General features: G+C 44.0%; 1 protein-coding gene across 1 annotated transcript in view; it reads left to right on the forward strand.

The window, feature by feature from the left end:
• Positions 1-19,966, forward strand: part of vn (membrane-bound neuregulin protein vein) — a 653,046-nt gene that overhangs the window by 615,671 nt on the left and 17,409 nt on the right. Inside the window, exons 6-7 of the mRNA XM_025297750.1 lie at positions 14,807-14,881; positions 16,007-16,424. Of these exons, the coding sequence (XP_025153535.1) occupies positions 14,807-14,859 (53 nt within the window). The 3' untranslated portion in view covers positions 14,860-14,881; positions 16,007-16,424. The remainder of the gene's footprint in view (positions 1-14,806; positions 14,882-16,006; positions 16,425-19,966) is intronic.

The raw sequence follows: 19,966 nt of genomic DNA on the forward strand, positions 1-19,966 counted from the left end.
TCCGCCGTTTACAAACTCTCACGCCCGACGGGGCGTATCCCGTTTGCGGAAGTCTTGAAAAATTCGATGACTCTCAAACGCTCGTACTTCCGAAAATTTTAAATCCCTGTCACACGCGGGAGTGGATCCGACGGAAGAGGTAGGTTGGGCAGGGAGGGAGGGAGAAGGAGGGGGAAAGTACTGGTCTGAAAAGGCGAAGAAGATAGAATGATGAAGTTCCGCGGATGTGAAGACTTTAAGACAAACATGCTCTCCTTGAAGTATCGGGTGAGTGCGAAAGTTTTGATGAATTTCATGACGGAAAAATGGAGTAAGTAATTTTATGAAGAACGATTTATTCTCATTCTATCTCAAGCAAATCGCCATTGTTTTCTATTATCTCTTTGGCATAATATACATCCGCATATTCACAGGCGCTGTGTCATAAAACCGCATCAGTCGCGACATCTTTAGGAGATCCATCAAAATTTTCGCGCTCTTCCCATACGCGGTGAGAAATATTGCAGTAAAAATCGCGAAACATTTTTTGTAATCTTCGATCGTACAGAAATATGCTCGAAATTATCACATATTCATTTAAAAATATGCGTATCTGATTTGAAATTATGCGCATTTGATTTTTTATTACACAATATTGTAATTACTTGCATATTTTGTCCTCTTCTTTTTTATTATTTATTATTTCTATTTCTATTTCTAATTTTGTTATTTACTATTTCTGTGATAATGCATGTTACTATTTGTAATTTACTATTTCTATATTCTTGTTATTTATTATTTCCATAATAATGCATTTACGGTATTGATATATAGTCCGGTTTTACAAAAAATGCAGTGAAGCGAAATAAAATTTCAACGTAACTTTTTTTCCCGCAATATTTTCTCTGCGCATAACCAATGTATTCTTCGCTGAAACGTTATATTTCCGACCGACGATTCTGTTATAAATAATATTCCGCAATCATTAAACTCTCGCTAAAAGGATCAGTTCACAGCAGCGACTATTCCTGCCATTCACGCAGTTTGCAAACATAGACAGTGTAATCGCGGGCCAAAGGCATACCAAAGGAAAGCCGTTAAGTTTCCCGACTACTCGCTGCAGATTACTTTATCGATGACGTCAGGAAAGAGAAAATGCAAAATTCTTGCAAAAGTATATCGAAATAAAAAGATATGTCCACAAAATGACGCTGCAAATCTGTGAAATAATCCTTTTTGTTCTAAACCGACAAAATACCGTAAATTAACGTAACGCGCAATCTACCTTAATGATCTACTTTCCCCCACGTGATTCTGTCACGTAAATTTATCGATCGTCGGAGCAAAGAAAAAAATATTCGCACCATTTGACAAATCTGCTCGCCTGCAAGACTGCACGTATCGTTTTGCGATCAATCTTCCGATTCCAGCTTTAACTTTAATTAATTTCTCATTTCAACGTGTTTATAAATCAAGATGGCCGCGGTGAGTGGCCAAAAGCCCACGGTTTCATCGCCGCAAACGCGACAAGCGGGAAACTTGACGAGCTCCTGCGTGAAAAAGATTTCACAGCAAAATCCCACCGATCGACATCGGTGAGAAACAGCGAAGTAAAGTGCGGTTTTCCGATTTCGATCGGAGAGCATTTGTATCGACTCACCTCACAATGGGAAACGCTCCGCCTCGTTTTACTTGACGATAACGCAGTCGACGCCGGCTCCCGATAATGCATGCGGCAAACACTCGGCTGACGACTTAATACATCTGCGAGCTCTAATCGCTGGAGTTATATATACTATGGCAGTTATACATAAACCACAAATCTACCCTTACGCGGTAATCGCGGTACTAATGCGCCTCCCATGAAGCTCAGGCTATTAAATCTATATCAACCGTTCCACACGAGGCTGTTCCTATTTCTAGTCAGTACGAGCTCCCGCAGACTTTCGTAGCGTCACACGCGTGGCACGCAATGAAACGGAATACAGAGCGCGTGTCTCGTATTGCAAAAAGCGCTTCCTCCCGTGATGCATTATGCCGATAATGCTAATGATAGACCGAGTCAATCAGTCGCGAGGTCCGATACGCCGTCGCGCAGAGCTGAAAGACGCACATCGAGACAAAAGTGTTTGCAGTTGCGCATAGCGAAAGGATTTCAGTCGGGAGGGAGGAAAGCATTTTCATAATAAGTATCATCATCATCAGCGAGATAACGACCAAGTATGTGTCTCGCTAGCACTCCTTCGTTAGGATAGCAAGAAGACGCAGCTGGGGCCAAAAATATACAGGACGTTTAAGAAAAGAGGTCTAGGACTTTAAAGGCGGACAGTACTCACAAGATGGAGAAAAACAGACATGGGTCGATAAATTAATATTGTCCGAGTAATAAACAATTATTTATTTTAATTCAAGCAAGCGACTTACTCTCTACTCGTGCACGACGATACATGAAATGTACTTCCGCCACGTTTCTTGATTAGAGCAATACGATATCATGTTCTTGTCGTACTGTGAAACATTTCTGGCAGCTCTCTGCAACTGTTCACAGTTCACGAAGATATGTGACTAACAATTGCTTGATGAAATGTGTATAAATGGGGAGAAAATAGATGTTTGTTTACGTTCCGAGCAAAAGCGGAGACTTTTTTTTAGGGATTTTTTGAAGGACTACTTTAAAGTATATTACTCTCTCCACTATTAAATGACATAGATAAATTACATCAGAATACAAAAACATCAAAAATGAACAAGATACTTGCTTAAATTAAAATAAATGATTGTTTATAACTCCGACAATATTGACTTTTCGACTCCTATGTCTATTAAAATTTTTTTCTCCATTTTGTAAATATAATCTATTCTAAAAATCCTGAATCCTTTTTTTTTAATACCTCGTATAACTACAACTTTAGTCACATCAGCTGTTTTTTCCTCTCAGTTTCGCGAGATCAAATCAAGAGTTCAGCAGACAATATCCTCTATCCAGACTACCGTGAAACGCGAATTTTTTCATGAAGAACATTTCCACGTGCGAGACCCGCAGAATACGGCTTTAATAGCGTTAACGTCGTTTGCCGACGAGATATTATTTCGTCGATAACCTTATCCTGATTAATCCGGGCTTGATCTGGCATTTCGCAAAATTGGAATTGGTTCTGTCGGGATATAGATATCCCGTCAAGATACAGAGCGAGAGAGAGGGAGAGAGAGGGGGAGAGAAGGAGAGAGATTATTCGGAGGAGTGGATAGATATTGTTCCCTTGACTATACATCTCCTCTCAGGCGTTAGATGCTGCCAATGGCATTTGTCTGACGTGTCTCAGAGTCTCAGCTTGGAGAAGCAGCCCCGTTTCCGGACGGTGAAGCGGGAATCATTGATGATGAATATGTATCGCCGCGAGAACGAGAACGAGAACGCAATCGTCAGAAGCAGATGTGGACATAGAAAAAAAGGAAAGCGTCCGAGCGGAACATTCTACTGGGAGAAGATCTAATTAGCGGTGAGGGCAAAATCCCGGCACTTTGGACTTTCCCCCGCCGCGGATATATCCGGTCTTACAGCAGCTGGGGCCGCTTGCAGCCCCAAGCGAAGTGATGGCGTCTTTCAAAGGAAGAATTCGCAATGTCGATTTATCGCAGGTCGTCGAGGTGTTGCAGGATGTACACACTCGGAAACGTTCCGGAACGGTTGGCGCACATTTTTCCCGCTGGAGCTGCAGGCTGTCACGATTGAGAGACATTGCTGACGCGTTGGCGCAGTAATCGGTCACGACAACTGCCGAAGGGACGATATATGTGTGACACCCTTCCCTCGCGACACGTTACAACTGCAACGGAAGATTCAGGACGAATGTTGGTGTCTTTACATTCTGATCTATCAGATAAGGCTGACTGATACGAAAGGGTCGTATGCCGTCACTTCGGCTTTCATCGTACAATGGCGATTACCACATAAACGCGGCAGCGGCAAGCTTGTTCCGAAATCAGTTTTGGAAACCTTGGTTATTACAACTAAAACCTTGGTTTTAGTTATAAGGCTGGTAGGCTTTAAGCTAACTTACTTAAATCAGATACTCTCTGTAATTGATCAGCTGATTCGTGATCGGGAGATTCGGTAATCAAGATAACGAGCGATAAACGATCTATCCATTTTTTACCTAATATTACAAAGTTAGTAGCTAAAACTAAGTTTGTAAACAGAAACAGTACATGGCTGTGAACACGTCCAAGCATGATCAGCTGATCGATTGTGAAACGTATCCAAGTCAGTTTAAGGCCTACCAACCTCGCAACCAAAGTTTCCAAGACTCCGAATTTCGGAACAAGTCCAAGGAATGATTCACACTTGGGGAAAAAAGCAAAAAGTAGATAGGTAGAAACCAATCAGAACTCGCGTTAGTAGTCTGTCTCTCTCTCACAAGAAAGAGACAGACTATTAACACGACTACTGACTGGATGTTACCTTTCTGCTTTCTGCTTTTCTGCCCAGCTGTGAATCCTCCCTATTATCTTTCAATTGTAACAATCCGCAGCGCTGCGATTTCGGTGGTTCATTGAGTGTACGCACTTGTTGCCTGAATGAACTGCGCGTTCGGGACACAAGTGTAATTAAATTAACCTCACATCGACTTTGGACACTTTTTTTCGATGCAGTAGGAAGCGTAAATCCTCTCATCGAATCAATGGTCGCGTTCAGCAGAAAAAGCTGCTTACTAAGCGCTTAGTGATTATTATCTATGATTGCAGTATTCTTTTAAATCTTTAACAAATCCAGGGGAATGAACCAATCAGAAACGATAATCACTAAGTAAGCTTAGTAAGCAGCTTTTTCTGCTGGACGCGGCCATTGCTTGCGTTTCGAATTGCATAAATAAAGGAGTCTAACTCGATTACATCTGTCTATTCTACTCGACAGCGTTTGTCTGGAGATCGCCAGAAGGCAATCACAAGTATTCCCCTCTAGTGAACTCGTGTAAAGAGCGAACATTTGCAAGCGCTTTCGAATGAAGGGAAAGAGATTCGCCAGAGGAAGAGGATAGATGCAATGGCACCTAATATGCAGAGTTGTGTTTGGATGACTTAAAAATGAGCTGGATAAGAATAAGGTGAGATGAGTGAATTCCATTTAGCACTTCGTCTCCTGACTATAGATAGATCCCGATGCAATCTCAGACTCAGACAACGCAAACCTCTGCGATGCGGAAAAAATATGAAGACTACACTCTATGTGTTTGCTATTTGATAATTGTATAAAGATGACATATACCTTTCAATTTAAAATACAGGTGAAGATTATTACGTACACGTATTATCTAGATGAAGGAAAGATGATGATGCGAGAAATTTATCTGAACAGCCAGATAACAGCAAACACTGCTGATACGTAAACCTGAAAGAAAAGAGAAGAAAAGAAAGAGTAGGCATTACCAAGCGGAGACGCTTCCGAGTAAAAACCGTTCACTTCTTCTGAGTTCTCGCAAGTTCAACAGGGGACGACTCGTCGGGAGGTAGAGGATGACGATCTGGAGGATCCCGGACGGGAAATGCACGCAGGGAACGAGCTCGGATATATACACAATGGCGCCTAATACGTGTCTCCGGTAGGAGAATGAAGCCACATCTACTTAGTGGCGCGAACGTTACACGTGAGCGACCGATTACGTGAGTGGCTCGCGCCACGGTAATCACTGTGCTAATGCCGCCGGCATCGCGGGACTGCGGATCGGTTCGCCTTTTCAATTCGCAATGCGGCCATTCCCGGAAGCCCAGCACCGACCATCGACCTAATAGGTACGACAATTCTCTCGTAGCCCGGCGCCGGCGTCGCGCCGCAAGCACACCCCCAATCCGGAGCGCGCTTTATGGCTTTCATTAAAGGCAGCCGAGGCGGAATAAGGGCGCATGTCCTCAGGGCGAATGGACGCGGGGGAGGCAAAGGGCTGTCAGCAAGGAGATAGCGAGAACGTGTATACACGCGCGGACACGCGCTCGCAGGATTTCTCGTTGGCTGGCTAGCTGGCTGGTGTACGCGATGTTTACACGAACGGCTACCCCGACGCTTTCGTCGGGCAATGAATCCGCATTACGACGGCGCCCGACGCATTAAACTATAACGACTGCCAGGACATCCGGCAGACCGGATCCAGCTAAGCGACAGGCTACGAGCGCGAGCATGCGGAAGCCGCTCGCGCGCGCTGCGGATATCGCGTCGTGTCCTGACGAGCGTTTTTGAAACGTCAGCTCGGCCAAACGAGCGGACAGAGAGATGTCTCGGCAATAATCATCAGGACGACCGTCGCCGCTGATTTTGTAGGCGTGTTTGTCCCCTCCTCCTTCTGTCTCAGCTAATTCCCAGCGAGAAATCACTCGTCGATCGATGTCGAAACGATGTCGAATCGTTCAGTCAATTCTCAGCGCATTGTGACATCCTTCAGTAACCCTAAGAACATTCAGAACGAATATCCTGTCGCGGATATCCTATATGTGGATATCCAAATTTTATCGAGATATACTTTGGATGTCCTAAGGAAGAGAAAATAATAGTTGAATATACACTAGCCTTGGAAACTTTCAGAGGATATCCTGTTAGACAACCTAAAGACAACCTAAGGACCTTTATATTATGGATATTTCTTAAGAACATAACATATTGAATTTGAATTTACTGATTCCAAATTGTATCGAGTTATGTCTTAAATGTTTGAATTATAAATATAAGGAAGGAAAGCACTTGACTCAATTCTAAATCGGAATTGGCAAATTGAATATATATTAATGAAGTAAAATATACAGGGTGTATAAAAAGTACCGGGACGGTGAAATATCTCGAAAACTAAGCATTTTAGAAAAAAATGTTTCAGACAAAAGTTGTATGGCTTCAAAGGGAATATAAAACAATTATATAATTTTGTTTACAGATGGCGTCATTTTCAAGATATTTACTGATTTTTATCTTTCTTAAATAGAAGTCCCAATTTTTTATTATATTATATTTTTTTATTAATTTGAACAACTTTTGTCTGAAACATTTTTTTCTAAAATGTTTAGTTTTCGAGATATTCCGCTGTCCCAGTACTTTTTATATACCCTGTATACATAAAAGTTTCATTTAAAATATCTACAATAATATTACTAATAATAACTGACTCCTCAATATTTCTAGGACATCCTGGGATACTTTCAGGATATTTCCATATCTTGAAAATATCCCAAGACATCCTGGACATATTCAGGATCATCCTGAGGACGTCTTGTACAATCTGGGTTCAAGCTGCTAATTTCGATATCGTTTTGATATTAACTTCCTAGATTTTAATATACAGGGTGTCTAACGATGACAGCGCCTGCGCACGCGTAAGATAAGCGAATCGAACGCGAAAGTTCTTTATGATTTTGCAAGCGAGAAATTTTGAGTTACTGGGGAAGATTGGTGAATGATCAAGCGCTTTGTGGTGAATGAGAGCGGTAAGATTAGGGATGCGTTTCATTGTTCATTGCGAGTTCACCGACCCTATGACGTCATTTAAAAATACCGCCGGCAGCGCTCCGTTTTAGTTTCGAGTGCTCTCGAAGCGTTGCAAGGTTGTAAAAACGGAACGCAATCACGTCACGCTTCATGCGGCTCGTATCTATTGTTCGCGTACACCCATTGTGTTTACGTATCAATTGTTTACTATACACGATTATTATATTTATATACACAATTTTTTTACGCGTAAACATCAACTTGAAACGGAAGGCCTGGTTATTCCGAACAGCTTCCCCTGTTACAGCTTCCCTCGAGTTTTTACACGCGAATTTTTACAGCGCGTGCCTTGTTTCTAAAATTCCAACAATTAAAGTTGCTCTTCCTCGATCAATTCATTCGTCTATCACAACCGCTCACGATTCAGCAATCTCCTGCAACGACTTCCTGTGACTCGAAATCTGAACCGCTTGTTCGAAATTCGTACAGGATTTTTCACTTTAGTCTGCCGCGATCCGCGTGAAAACCCGATAGATTTTTTCAACTCCTTTCCTAATATCATTTATCCCCCTTCAGGATACTCTGTACTCCTGTGAATGACTTGAGCGAGTTGCGACCAGCAATCGCACTCATTACTTCAGTTTCTTCGACGCTTTATAGCGTCGCAAGTCCTGCGCGGGATTCTCTTCTTTAGTCGTCCAGCTGAAGATCTTCTCGACATCAGAACGGTCGCCAGAAAGTTAGGAGATGCGCACCTAATCTGTCCTTATGTAAGGACATCCCAATTTTTTTTTTGTCTTCACAAACAGGATTCCGAGATCCTTGATCCGACGGGTGTGCATGTCGTCTAAGGCGCGAGGTGCATGAGGAAAGCGTGCTCAGGCGCACTGAGCTTGAAGCGCTAGTAGAGCGTCGGTCCTACGAATTAACGGAGCGAGTAAGGCGCAAAAAGCGACGGAGCATCTTCTTTGGATACTCGGAGATAATCCAGGGATGAGAGGGTTAATAGCGCTTAGCGCTTAGCGGGTCACTCGCGAGTCACTCGCGGTATTAAAAATACCTGAAATACGGGCACGAAGTGCTTCCGTTCTTCTGGTCGCGCGACTGTCGAGACAATGGCCTTCCTCTCGCGATCCTTTCTACCCTCTTTATGTAGCAGCAACAAAAGACTCTCGATACGACCTCGTATGCTCTCTCACAATGCTTCCCGTGACATCCGTACTCCCCGTCCGGCTCTGCCGAAGATACACACCACGGGAGACAACGAGAGAAAGAAAAGACGGGCAGAGGGAGGGAGGGAGGAAGGGAGAGGAAGAGAGCGTGTGCCCCACATGAGGAAAAAGAAAAGAAAAAAGGCAAAGGCGGGGATGAAGAAGAGATGACTGCCAGGCGCGATAATTAATAACTGGCTGTTTTCCGCGAGAGCGGAGGCTCGCGCTTTATTTTATCGCCCAAGAAGGCGACTCTCATCCGCCCGCTTCCGGGAGAGACTAGGATCGATGGGTTCCCAGCAGGACGCGAACAAGGGAAGCCGATAGATAAATCGCCGATAGAGTGCAAGTGCGCGCGAGCCGAAGAATCGTCCGAAACGATCTAAACGAAGTTCCTGGCCTTCACTTTTCAATTTTCAGGCCCGAGCCTGAAGAAGTCTCTTTTCACAGAGATCCTGCGAGATATAGAAGCGACCGGCTGCGGAAGTAATAGCGGCAGCAGAGCAGAGCAGCAGTAGTCACACCGCCCGATGCATGTGCGCGCTGCACACTTCAGGGGATGAAGACGGCAAGGGGCAGGGAGGGGCGAGGGGGAGCGCCGGTACATCGAGGAGGAAAGCCGAGGAGGAATCGCGCGAGCGATAGGGAGCACGATCGCCGTACGTGGCAAGGAAGCGGAATTTTCAAATCGAAGCGAATCCGTCGCAACATCGACCGATTCGACAGCGGTGGCGGCGTTTCTCATCCTCGCCGCCGTCGGCAGCCGAGGAGGGAACGCGCGCGTTGACGAATTCACCCCGTGAGGACCCGGGCCGGCCACGGTCGGCCGAGTGCCGGGGTTCCGTGCGGGTCGGCCCCGGTAATACGATAGAGTTAGGTAGCTACGTTATACCTTGGCAAAGCCATTATATCGCTCTGGCAATCCTTTGGGAAATAGTCTATGGCGCCGGCCTGGGCCTCGATCAACCGTGAAATGTAGTCCGATACGTATTACCGTGACGGCGCCACCCAATACGTCCCGACGTCTGATGTATACCGGCCAGCGTGCGCCGGAGCACCGGTTACCTTTCGTTGGGTCGCGAGACAGGGAGAGAGGAGGGAAGGGGGGGGGAGAGAGAGAGAGAGAGAGAGAGAGAGAGAGAGAGAGAGAGAGAGAGAGAGAGAGAGAGAGAGAGAGAGAGAGAGAATCGCCGAGCCTACGCACGGCGCGCCTAGGATTCCACCTTCGCCAGAATTGCGGCGATCCTTTTTGCTCGGCCGACGCCGGCCGGCAACACTGCGAAGTTTATCGTGCCTGATCACACGCAACGACCCTAACGCAGTGTCAACTGCGAGGAGACCGGCCGGTTGACGCGGCCGTGAGCTCTATACGCTCATACACATGCAGAAAGATATTCTGTAGTGACAATAGGAAGTTTTCTGTTACGTGAGGCTCGGTTGCGCTGATCGAAAATTCTGTTTCGCAAATCGAAGAACCATATCAACAACTTTCGATTGGGGGAATTAAAATTTTCCGTCTCGAAAGTACCACAGCGGTATAGTTGATAACGGTCCTTGATAACATTAATGCTCGGTTCAGATGACCGAGTGTATTTCTGAGACAACAGAGACCTGCTAAGGGAATTTCTCTCGTGTCGCAACCGAATTTTCAGTTAATTCCTGAGGCGCGGAGTCGTGTTTCGGTGTTGTCGTAACTGAAATTTAATTACATCAACTGAATAGTTTTCTGCGTGTACGCGACTCTGTAATATTTAGAGATGGACTTCCGAAGAGACACAGATAGACGTCCTGTCTCGGGTTATATCGTCTTTGTCGGTAACACTTGCAGCACTCGGATGAAGTGGATACATAGGGCGACTCAGGTACGAAGAGTTTAACTTCACCCTGGGGAGGATTCTCTGTGAACAATTTAGTGTTGGCTTTTCCACGGCGGCAACGTCGGCAGTCGATGGTTTCAGAGATGCGGGCAAAGGGTCAGAGGAGCGCGGTTTTTCGCAAACTACACTTTGAACGACTAAATAGACAAGAGAATGATCATCCTCGATCAACCTTAATTAGACTTTACTTGAGCTTTTACGGTCCACGCGGCTTTTTGAGAGACTTTTGCGATTTTTGCGGATTGTAAAAACGCGAGATCTATTACAATGCAAGGATTAATGGAAATTTTACCTCACGTCATCGGTTACAAAGATACGTTTAAAATTAAAAAGTGACCGTTGACCTTCCTCGACATTTCCAATAGTTAGATATCGTAAGTTAAAGATTGGAAAAGTTACCAAGTTTTCCTTAAATAAAAATATTTCAAAAAATATTAGGCAAACAAATGTGTAGGTCTATTCTGCGATTTTCAACAACAGCGTCATTATCGTTATATTGCGCAGCTTTCCTGCGTTTTATACCTGCGCGACGATGACGACACTGTCGATGAAAAATTACGGAATAGGCTTGCAGATGGGTCCGCGACGATTTCGATAGACAGACACGATCGCGACTAATCGCGCAGATTGTGACTACCATTTTCGAGAGAATTCTTCGATTTTACATGCCGCGGGGCGAGAGCGGCGTTTCAATGGCCGCTGGGAAGGAGCTGCGAGACGCACGAAGGAGCGCGTCTACGCGCGCTTTCCATGAGCGGACCATCAACGACGACGGAAGAGCTTTTATAAAAATGGCGCGAATGAGCGCTCGACAATATTTGATTAGACTCTGCAAACAAGTACGTGGACGAATGCCCGACGTACACGTGTAATGAATTTACATCGCGCCCCGGCGCGATTGCCTCTTTTATTCATTCGAGGGCGCGCTCGTGCCCTCCCTCTAGCCCTCCCTCTCCCCGCCCGCGAAACGATCATGAATTCAATGGTTTCCGATAACAACGAGGGGATAGAGAATATAAAACAAAAAGAAGCGCTCGTATCGGCGGTAATTTACATAGGGGAGTGTTTCGAAGGTAACGCAGCGCCGCCGCCGCGCACGAGCTTCGTCGCACGGCCGGGGGAAATAAAATGTTCGCCCGGCGATCATCCCCTGCTGTGCTGCCGAATCGTCGTTTACGCATGTGCGTCCATTGGGATCGACAAACTTCACGAGCAGAGTCGATTCCGCGAGCAGAAACAGGTGTTGTCCCGATACGTCTCGCGGTGCAGAAAAAGAGCTTCCGATGATCGTCCCGTCTTTTGTAAAAAAGCCATAAAGCTGAGCTTAGTCCGTAATCAAATTGGATAAGAATACTGTTGGAAAAAGCTGATAACTGCATAAAAAAGCTAAATCTACATTAAATGTATGTAAAGACAATACACGACTATGATATTTTTACGACATATAACTCTGACGCTCGAAGAGAATATTGATCGAATTTACAAGATATTTCGACGCTCATAAAAAAAGCAATCGTTCCTCTCGTGTTATTCTCGCGGGTTTTAAGGTATGGCTAAGGTTACTTACATTACACATTTATGAACAAATGTCATATATACTATCAAACATGCAGATTGTAGCGTTATATTTTCAACTTAATAAGTTGTGAAAATTTCACAAGATTTCAAAAGATTCCCAAGAAAATGGATTTATGGACCAGCTATCTAAACTTGGAAATACAAGCGTGTTGAGAAAAGAGTTCAAGACTTACAGAATAAATAGTACGCATTATATTCAACAAAAACTGATTAGTAAATACAGATCGAAAAATCAAACATTCAGATTAGAATTACAAACATTTTTTTCGATTTCGGTAACACAAATTTAACGAACGAGTGTCTTGTTATACTTTGATATTTACAAAAAATGTTTAACATATGCAGACACATGTAAATTTAACATTATTAGCATTATTAAAAATTTTGTATGTCCTTTAACGAGAGATAATATACAAGAACGCAACTCAACCGCTTGGAGGAATATCTAGAATTTCCGAAAGAATTTACAATTCTGTAAAACAAAGTTGTCGAGCGTGTGTAGAAACTGAAAGAGGATATGTAGAACTCCCTTCGTAAACCCCAAGAAATAATAAAGTAATATTATAAAATATACTCGTTCGTTAAATTTGCCAAAGCCGAGAAACATACACAACTCTGAAAGAGTTGATTTCTCGACTTACGTTTATTAAACATCTCTTAGTCAACACGATGGTACTATTTATTCTACAAGTGCCCTTTTTTAACAACCTATATACAGAGTGTTACAAAAAGAGGAATTCAGGACTTTAAGAGCAGATGGTACTTACAAAATGGAGGAAAAAAATCTTACTAAATATAAGACGAAAAATTAATATTGTCGGAGTTATGAACAATAATTTACTTTAATTAAAGCAAGTCACTTACTCGCTTCTGGTGCGCGGTCGTGCATAAAGTGCAGTAGCTTTTTGCAACTGTTCGCTGTTCACTGTTCAATGTGATTAACAATTGCTTGGTGAAGTGTGTGTATAAATGGAAAGAAAACAGATGTTCGTTTACATTCCGAGTAAAAGCGAAGGGATCTTTTTTTAGAGATTTTTTAGAGATTTTTTAGGGATTTTTTAGGGATTCCTTTAGGGAAAGTATGGTACTCACTTCGTCAATAAATTACATACACAAATTATATCAGAGGATACAAAAGCACCAGAAGCGAGTAAGTCACCTGCTCGAATTGAAATAAATAATTATAACTTTGGCAATATTAATTTTTTGACTCACATTTATCAGGACTTTTTCTCTCCATTTTGTGAGTACCATCCGCCCTCAAAGTTCTGAACTCTTTTTTCTGATATATATGGGGGGGGAATATCTTGTATATTAGATAAGAGTCATAAAACCTCAATAATGTATTTCTCTCTCTCACAAACTTGCATCTTATGCGAAGTCGTGGAAAAAAAGTCAGGAGGGAGGAGGGAGGGTCCGGTCGGGCAATAATTTGTTGCGCGTTATTGCCCTTCCACGGCGGTATGTGCTAATACACCTAAACGCGCCGCTCGGCACGATCCTGCCGTTTTCGGGCCAAACACATGAATTCTAATGCAGTAAATCCGAGGCGGCGCGCAAATTCGCGAAACGACGCTAATAGTGGTCAAGCTGACTGCAGCGGCACAATACCGGGTATCGGCGCTATTATCCGCTAGTTTATTGAATGTTAAAGTTCTCTACGGAGAATTCTCCATTTCGCATTCGGCCGACAGTTAAATTTCGCGTCAGTACATCGTTGCTACGTAACCCCGCGTAATTGGCTCGTCAGGACAATGCGGCGTATCAGTGAAATTCCGGCGCAATGTTCATCTAATCAGAAACTACAGTGGCGCCCATCGAATTCCTCGCTGTTGCGCGATCGTTTAACGAATCAAGCGCTGAGAATGATATACATCCAAATACCGTGCTTATATAACGAAACGAGATTAGCGGTGAGCCCGCGGAGATATCGCGAGCTGCGAGTCATCTAAACGACATTATCCGGATAATGGCGCTTGTCGGAACTTTTCACGCTTCTTCTTCTTCTTCTTCTTCTTCTTCTTCTTCTTCTTTTTCTCTTCTTCCTCTTTTTCCTTCTACTTCTTCCTTCACCGTTCCTTTCTCTTTGTCTAAAACTCAGAGATCTACGCCATTTCGTCGTGGCAATGTAATTTTCAAGCAGATAGAGTTACGTTACACGAGCCTCGCCGGGAAAGGAAACGAAAGAGGGATTTCGCCGTGGCAAGTGGGTTGTCTATGAAAGAATCGTTAAGGGCGCTTATTTTCGCAATCGTCCACCTCACGGCGCAGCCGTGCGAGAGCTTTATGCGCGTTAGATGAGATAGAGGCAACCGAAATGACCGATTCACGAGTGACAGGAATAGAAGAGTGTGACCGTTTCCCGACATCATGGCCCTCGCGTTCGCTCTTCCTCGGGCTCGGTGAAGAGCCCTGAAGAGCCCGTAGGATCGGCAGTCGCCGTAGTACGAGGGTGAGAAGCTCGTGCTTTCACAAGCGCATGAATTTTTTCGCCCAGCTCCGCCGGGAGTCGTATAAATTAGCACGACCGCGGGGGAAATGCTCGGTCTTCGATCGGCCGCGACGAACGACGTTCCGCGTCGGTTTCTCTAATTATCGTCGCCGAATCGATCGCTTTCCCATCGGAGAGGCAGACCTGTCACCCTCATGCGAGATATTTAACGGAGGACTATTTTCTTTCACTGCTCACACTCAAGATATGGATAAGTTCTCTTCGTTCGCCGAGGACGTGACGCTCGCCCGCTTCTAGCGCATCTAGCGGCACTGTCAAGGTAAGTCGACCCATCAGCTTGACTTGGCGCTCAAATTAGTCGATCGCAGAGAGAATCACCTTTCGCGCGCGCAGTGGAAGTTATTCTATTGGATTTATTTTTATTGAGAGAAATGTCCCAATTAGCGACCGAGTAAGAACCTCGTAGAAATAAGTTATTAAATTAATGATGTAAGTATTAAGCCGAGTACACAAGGTTGATTTTGTTGGCAAATTGGAACATTTAGAGTCTTAAGTATATTTTTTTATAATTTATTTATATTTTTCTCCGATATATCAAAAAATTATAGAATAATGTATACACGGATATAGCAAATAGACGTCTGATGTTAAATATCAAAGTGACGGCAAATAAAAAAAATTATCACTAAACGGGACATTCTGTTCATATTTTGAAAAATTTATTTCCAAATATCTAAAAATATTTCTTTGCATTCTGTGTGTGTCTGTGTGTGTGTGTGTGTGTGTGTGTGTGTGTGAAAGATTAAATTAATACTTCATATAATCGTTTAGAAAGTAGAACAAAAATACCCTCATCTGCGAGGAGAGAAACGTTGTGGCCTACGATGGCAAACCCGTTCCATAACTTTCAACATCGTTATCGTTACATTGTCGTGTCGCGCATCTCCTCCGTCCATAATACCCATGCAACGACAGTGTAACGGTGTAACGACACTCGTTGAAAGTTACGGAATAGCCCATAGACTGCGCCAAAGAAGTAAGCCGCAAAGAAAGAGCCGCGCCTACCGGTGCGCGCCAACAGTTGCACTTCCGCGTGAAAACGCGTCGCGTGACCTGCGTCGATTTCTCTATCGGGGATGGAGCCGCAATTAACCCAAATGCGACGCGGCCGCGGATTATCGCGGGAGAACGAAACGCGCGGCGGCAGCGCGACAACGATAAACAAATTCCGGCGCGCACGACGTACTCGCGGCTTCCGGCCCGGGCGATTTTGAAATATTTAACGATTAGCTCCGAACCGTAAATCCTGCGGCCGCGGAAGTGGACGGGGTGGGCGCGCATTTGTCAGGATAATTCAGCGCACGGCCGATCGGCTCGGAGGTGACAGGCGAGCCCCGGCCGGGGACTGACCATCGATCTTCCCCTGGTTTTCTTCTGCTTGCAGCTTGCACATCGGGACATTCATCGTGTTTTGTTTTGTTGTAGCCTCACCCACGCCCCCTCCCTAACCTCGTACAGGTTCCTGCATCCGCGACTTCGCCCTCCACGCTCTCCTCGGGCTCTCCTACAGCGCGTCTCCTTGCGCTTCCTTCTCCCACGACGCCACCGACGTCGTCCTCGTCATCCGCCAACTCGCCTAACCACCCTGAGCACTCGCTGCTCGTCCAACGTCACTTTTTCCTACCGCTTCCGACCCCCCGAAGCGCCCTCCTATCCGTCATCTCCTGCCTCCCTTCCCCGATCCCTCTGCGTTTCGCCCTCTGTCCGCCGTTATCCTCGCGATGTCGACTTGCTTCAAGGCGACGACGACGGCGGCGAAGGCGGCGACCACGTCAGCCCGCAACCACCATCGTTTCTCAAAGGTAAGTTCTGTGCGACTTTATTATGTCGTGAATAGCATTTCACGCGGAACCGACAGACTTTCTTTAGTTATGTCACGCACACAAGGCGGACATCTTTTATTTCTAATGTTGAATTTGCGTCGACCGTCAGCGAGTTAAGCTCAGGTTGCGGTTAATCGAAAGGTAACGGTTGGATGTTGATGTTAGGGGTGGATGGTGAATTTTAATTCCGTTGCTATTTCCCGAAATTCGTACATCCGTGCATATGCGCGGAAAATATTGTAGTAAAAATATATTGAAGCTATATTTGTTTTCATACGAATAACTTAATTAATATTTTTTGAAAAAATGGATTAGGTCGATATTGCAGTGCGAATTATTATAAAGATGGTAAGTAACAAAAAACTGAAACTGAAACAAGATGTTCAAGTAATTACGATATTGTGTGATAAAAAACCAAAAACATGCATGATATTTTCAAAGAAATATCTAGTAATTTCTATATGCTCCGAAAGTACAAAAATTCCACTACAATATTTTCTTCATGTGCGATATATTCAGGCAGACAAAAAGAAAAAATGATTCACGAGATATCCAGATATCTCCTCGGATAGCGAATATTAAGCGATTAAGCATACAGCTTCAGGATGTTAAGGGCAGATAGTACTCACAAAATGGAGGAAAAAAGTCCTAATGAACATGGGTCGAAAAATTATAATTATAGTTATTGGATATAACTATTCACATTCGTGAATAGTTTCCGGACAGTCTTTTGTATTGGCAAAACGAAATGTAGCGTCGAATATAAAGTTTCTCGTCGCTCGTTGTATCGACTGTTATTTTTAAGGTTATGTGATCCAATGAATTACAATAAATGGCGTAGATTAGAAAATTCAATGGAACTCTGATCACAAGAAATGTTCACCTACAGAAGTCCGTTATTCACGGATATTCACGAATATATTCACAGGTAGAAGATAGAGTGATTCCGCCAATATTCGGATCTGCAGTTGGAAACAGATTGAAAATTTCCAGAATGCGAGAATGAGGCTTGTCGAATATTCGGCTAAAAGGGTTGCCTGCCTTTAGGCGTCTCCAAGATGTAACGCACAACAGTCCTGTTGGCTCTCGCGACGTGATATTAAATAACTACGTGACTGTTATTGCCCGAGTGTTGAAACAACGATCATTCCTCTCAATCTTCCTGCCCCGCTATCTACCGTTAAGAGCACATCTGGCGGTTGCAAGACGCTCTGTACAACGGCAAAAAGCTGCCACAACGGCCACGTCACTTCGCTGATGAACGGAGGAAGACGGAGCTGCGTTCGAGGCGCGCCGATATATGAAAGGGCTCAATGGGTTCCTTCCGTGATTTATCATCCTAGAAGCACAGTCGGGTCCCCGCGACATGAGCCGCACGCTGCGTTCGAAGTTGAAGAGAAATCGCGCGAATAGGTAGAAATGATCTTCAATGCCAAGACCGCGAAAGAAAATGAGAAAAATCTTTAAAGAGAAAAAAAAGAAAGAGAGAGAAAGAGTGAAAGAGAGAATTTTTTATGCAGGGACATATCCTTTAAAAATTCTTATAAAAACATGCATGAATTGTATTATTTTCAATAACAGTGCAAGAAGCGAACCAAATTTCGCAGCATCAGAGTCCAATAGTCGGAGATCCAACATCTAAAACTCCATATTTAGCAATCAGATTTAAGATCTAACAGTTAATAATCGAGATACGTAACTTCGCTAGACTAAAACTAAAAGAAAATATAAAAAGAAGAAAAGGCAATTGAATATAGGGGAAGACAAATAAATATACACATATAAATAAAAATAAGACAAAATAAACATAAACATGAAGCATCCCGATGTCTCCCTCGCGTCGCCCGATAACAGAGATAAAAGCGGTAGAAGAGAAGAAAGAAGGGGGGAGGAGGGTAAAGAATAATAGAAAAGAGAAGAAAGAGAAAGAGTGAACTTTTCGTTGGGGGGTTTGCAGGTCAGTTTGCGAGTGAAATTTCAGGGGCGCAATTGTATCTCTCGGGATACGACGGGTCGTAGTTTGCGCGGACGCTATCAGTTATTGCGAGAGAAAAATAAGGGAAGTGCCTTGGCCTTTTGCTTGCTTTACAGTTCGCGTTATCTCACGTTCCTTCGAACACGCTTTTACGGCTACCAAAGCCTTGAGAGAGGGTCACAATCGAATATCGATAACTGCTCGAAGGAAGTACTCTCGCGGAACGTACATATATGTAACTATATATCTCATGCAATAACGTCCAGTGCTCCCCGGTGTCCTTAGACGGCGCTATGTCGGGCGGAAACGATACGGCTGACCGTTTTTCGTAAGGAAAAACCGCGTAAAAAGAAAGCCAAAGGGTAAAAGCTGAAAACTGCGCGGCGCGGAAGGAAAAGAGACCGTGGGGATACGCGAGCGAACTGGATGTCTCTGCAGAGCTCTTTGGTAAACTCGTAGCAGTCCTTGCGCGATGCCGAAAGCTCTTTGCGGGGAAAGCCCCGGCGTATCCTCGGAACGCACGTCGCATAAACGCTTCGCGTAAAAGGCACTCCGCGTAGCCGGCCACGAAAATTCACGACAGGATACTATATATCAGCCGAAGGAGGGAAATGCGAATCTCGCGCGACGGGCTGATCAGCCCGGCAAGCTTCTCCGACTGTCCGCTTGATCGACATCTCGATCGCCTCGCAAATCCGTCAGGCGAGAGAGATCGGGAAGTTTGTCAGTCTGTGGAGACGACCGTATTGTCTTATCGTCGCGGGTTACTTTCACTTCATTATCGAAGAGTGAAGAGTAATCGGAGAGAAATCTTCAAATTGTCCCTGTTAACCCTTTGAGGCATGTATTTTTCAGAAAATCCGAATCACATGAAATTTATATACGGAGGTTTCTGGAGTCGCTGATGACGAATCCGTTATCAGATTTTCGAAATTCAAAATGCCGCATCCAAGATGGCGGACGCAAAAATGAAAAATCGCGATAATTTCAGTAACAATGGGTACTGTGGGGTTTTTGGAGTCGCTGATTACGAATCCATTATCAGATTTTCAAAATTCAAGATGGCGGCCACAAATATGAAAAATTAACTAACCGGAAGACAATGTCAGGTAAATATATTAGAATTTCATGATCCACCAACTTGAATCTGCAATCTTAAACAATGAGTTTGAAATCTCGGATTTGTAATCAGCGACTTTGAAAGCTACCAAAGTACAATTTCAGCTGATCATATAAAAATTTTATTTTCCGCCATCTTGGGAAATAAATTTTAGAATTTGGACCTCAGATTCATAATCAGCGAGCTCAAAAACTAACCAGAGCACAATTTTAGCTAATTTTATGTACATTCTATGATCTGCCATCTGGAATCCGTCATCTTGGAAAATTAATTTTGGAATTTGGACCTCAGATTCGTAATCACCGATCCAAAAAACCCCCAAATCTTGATTTTGAGCAAAAAATTTACTCTACTACTATAGTTCGTGGAAAATGATTATTTCCTGTAAAAATGTGTATTTTTCACTTACTTCACAGCTGCTGATTT

The sequence above is a fragment of the Harpegnathos saltator genome, unplaced genomic scaffold, assembly GCF_003227715.2.
Source record: "Harpegnathos saltator strain DR-91 unplaced genomic scaffold, Hsal_v8.6 scaffold187, whole genome shotgun sequence".
Taxonomy (NCBI): domain Eukaryota; kingdom Metazoa; phylum Arthropoda; class Insecta; order Hymenoptera; family Formicidae; genus Harpegnathos; species Harpegnathos saltator.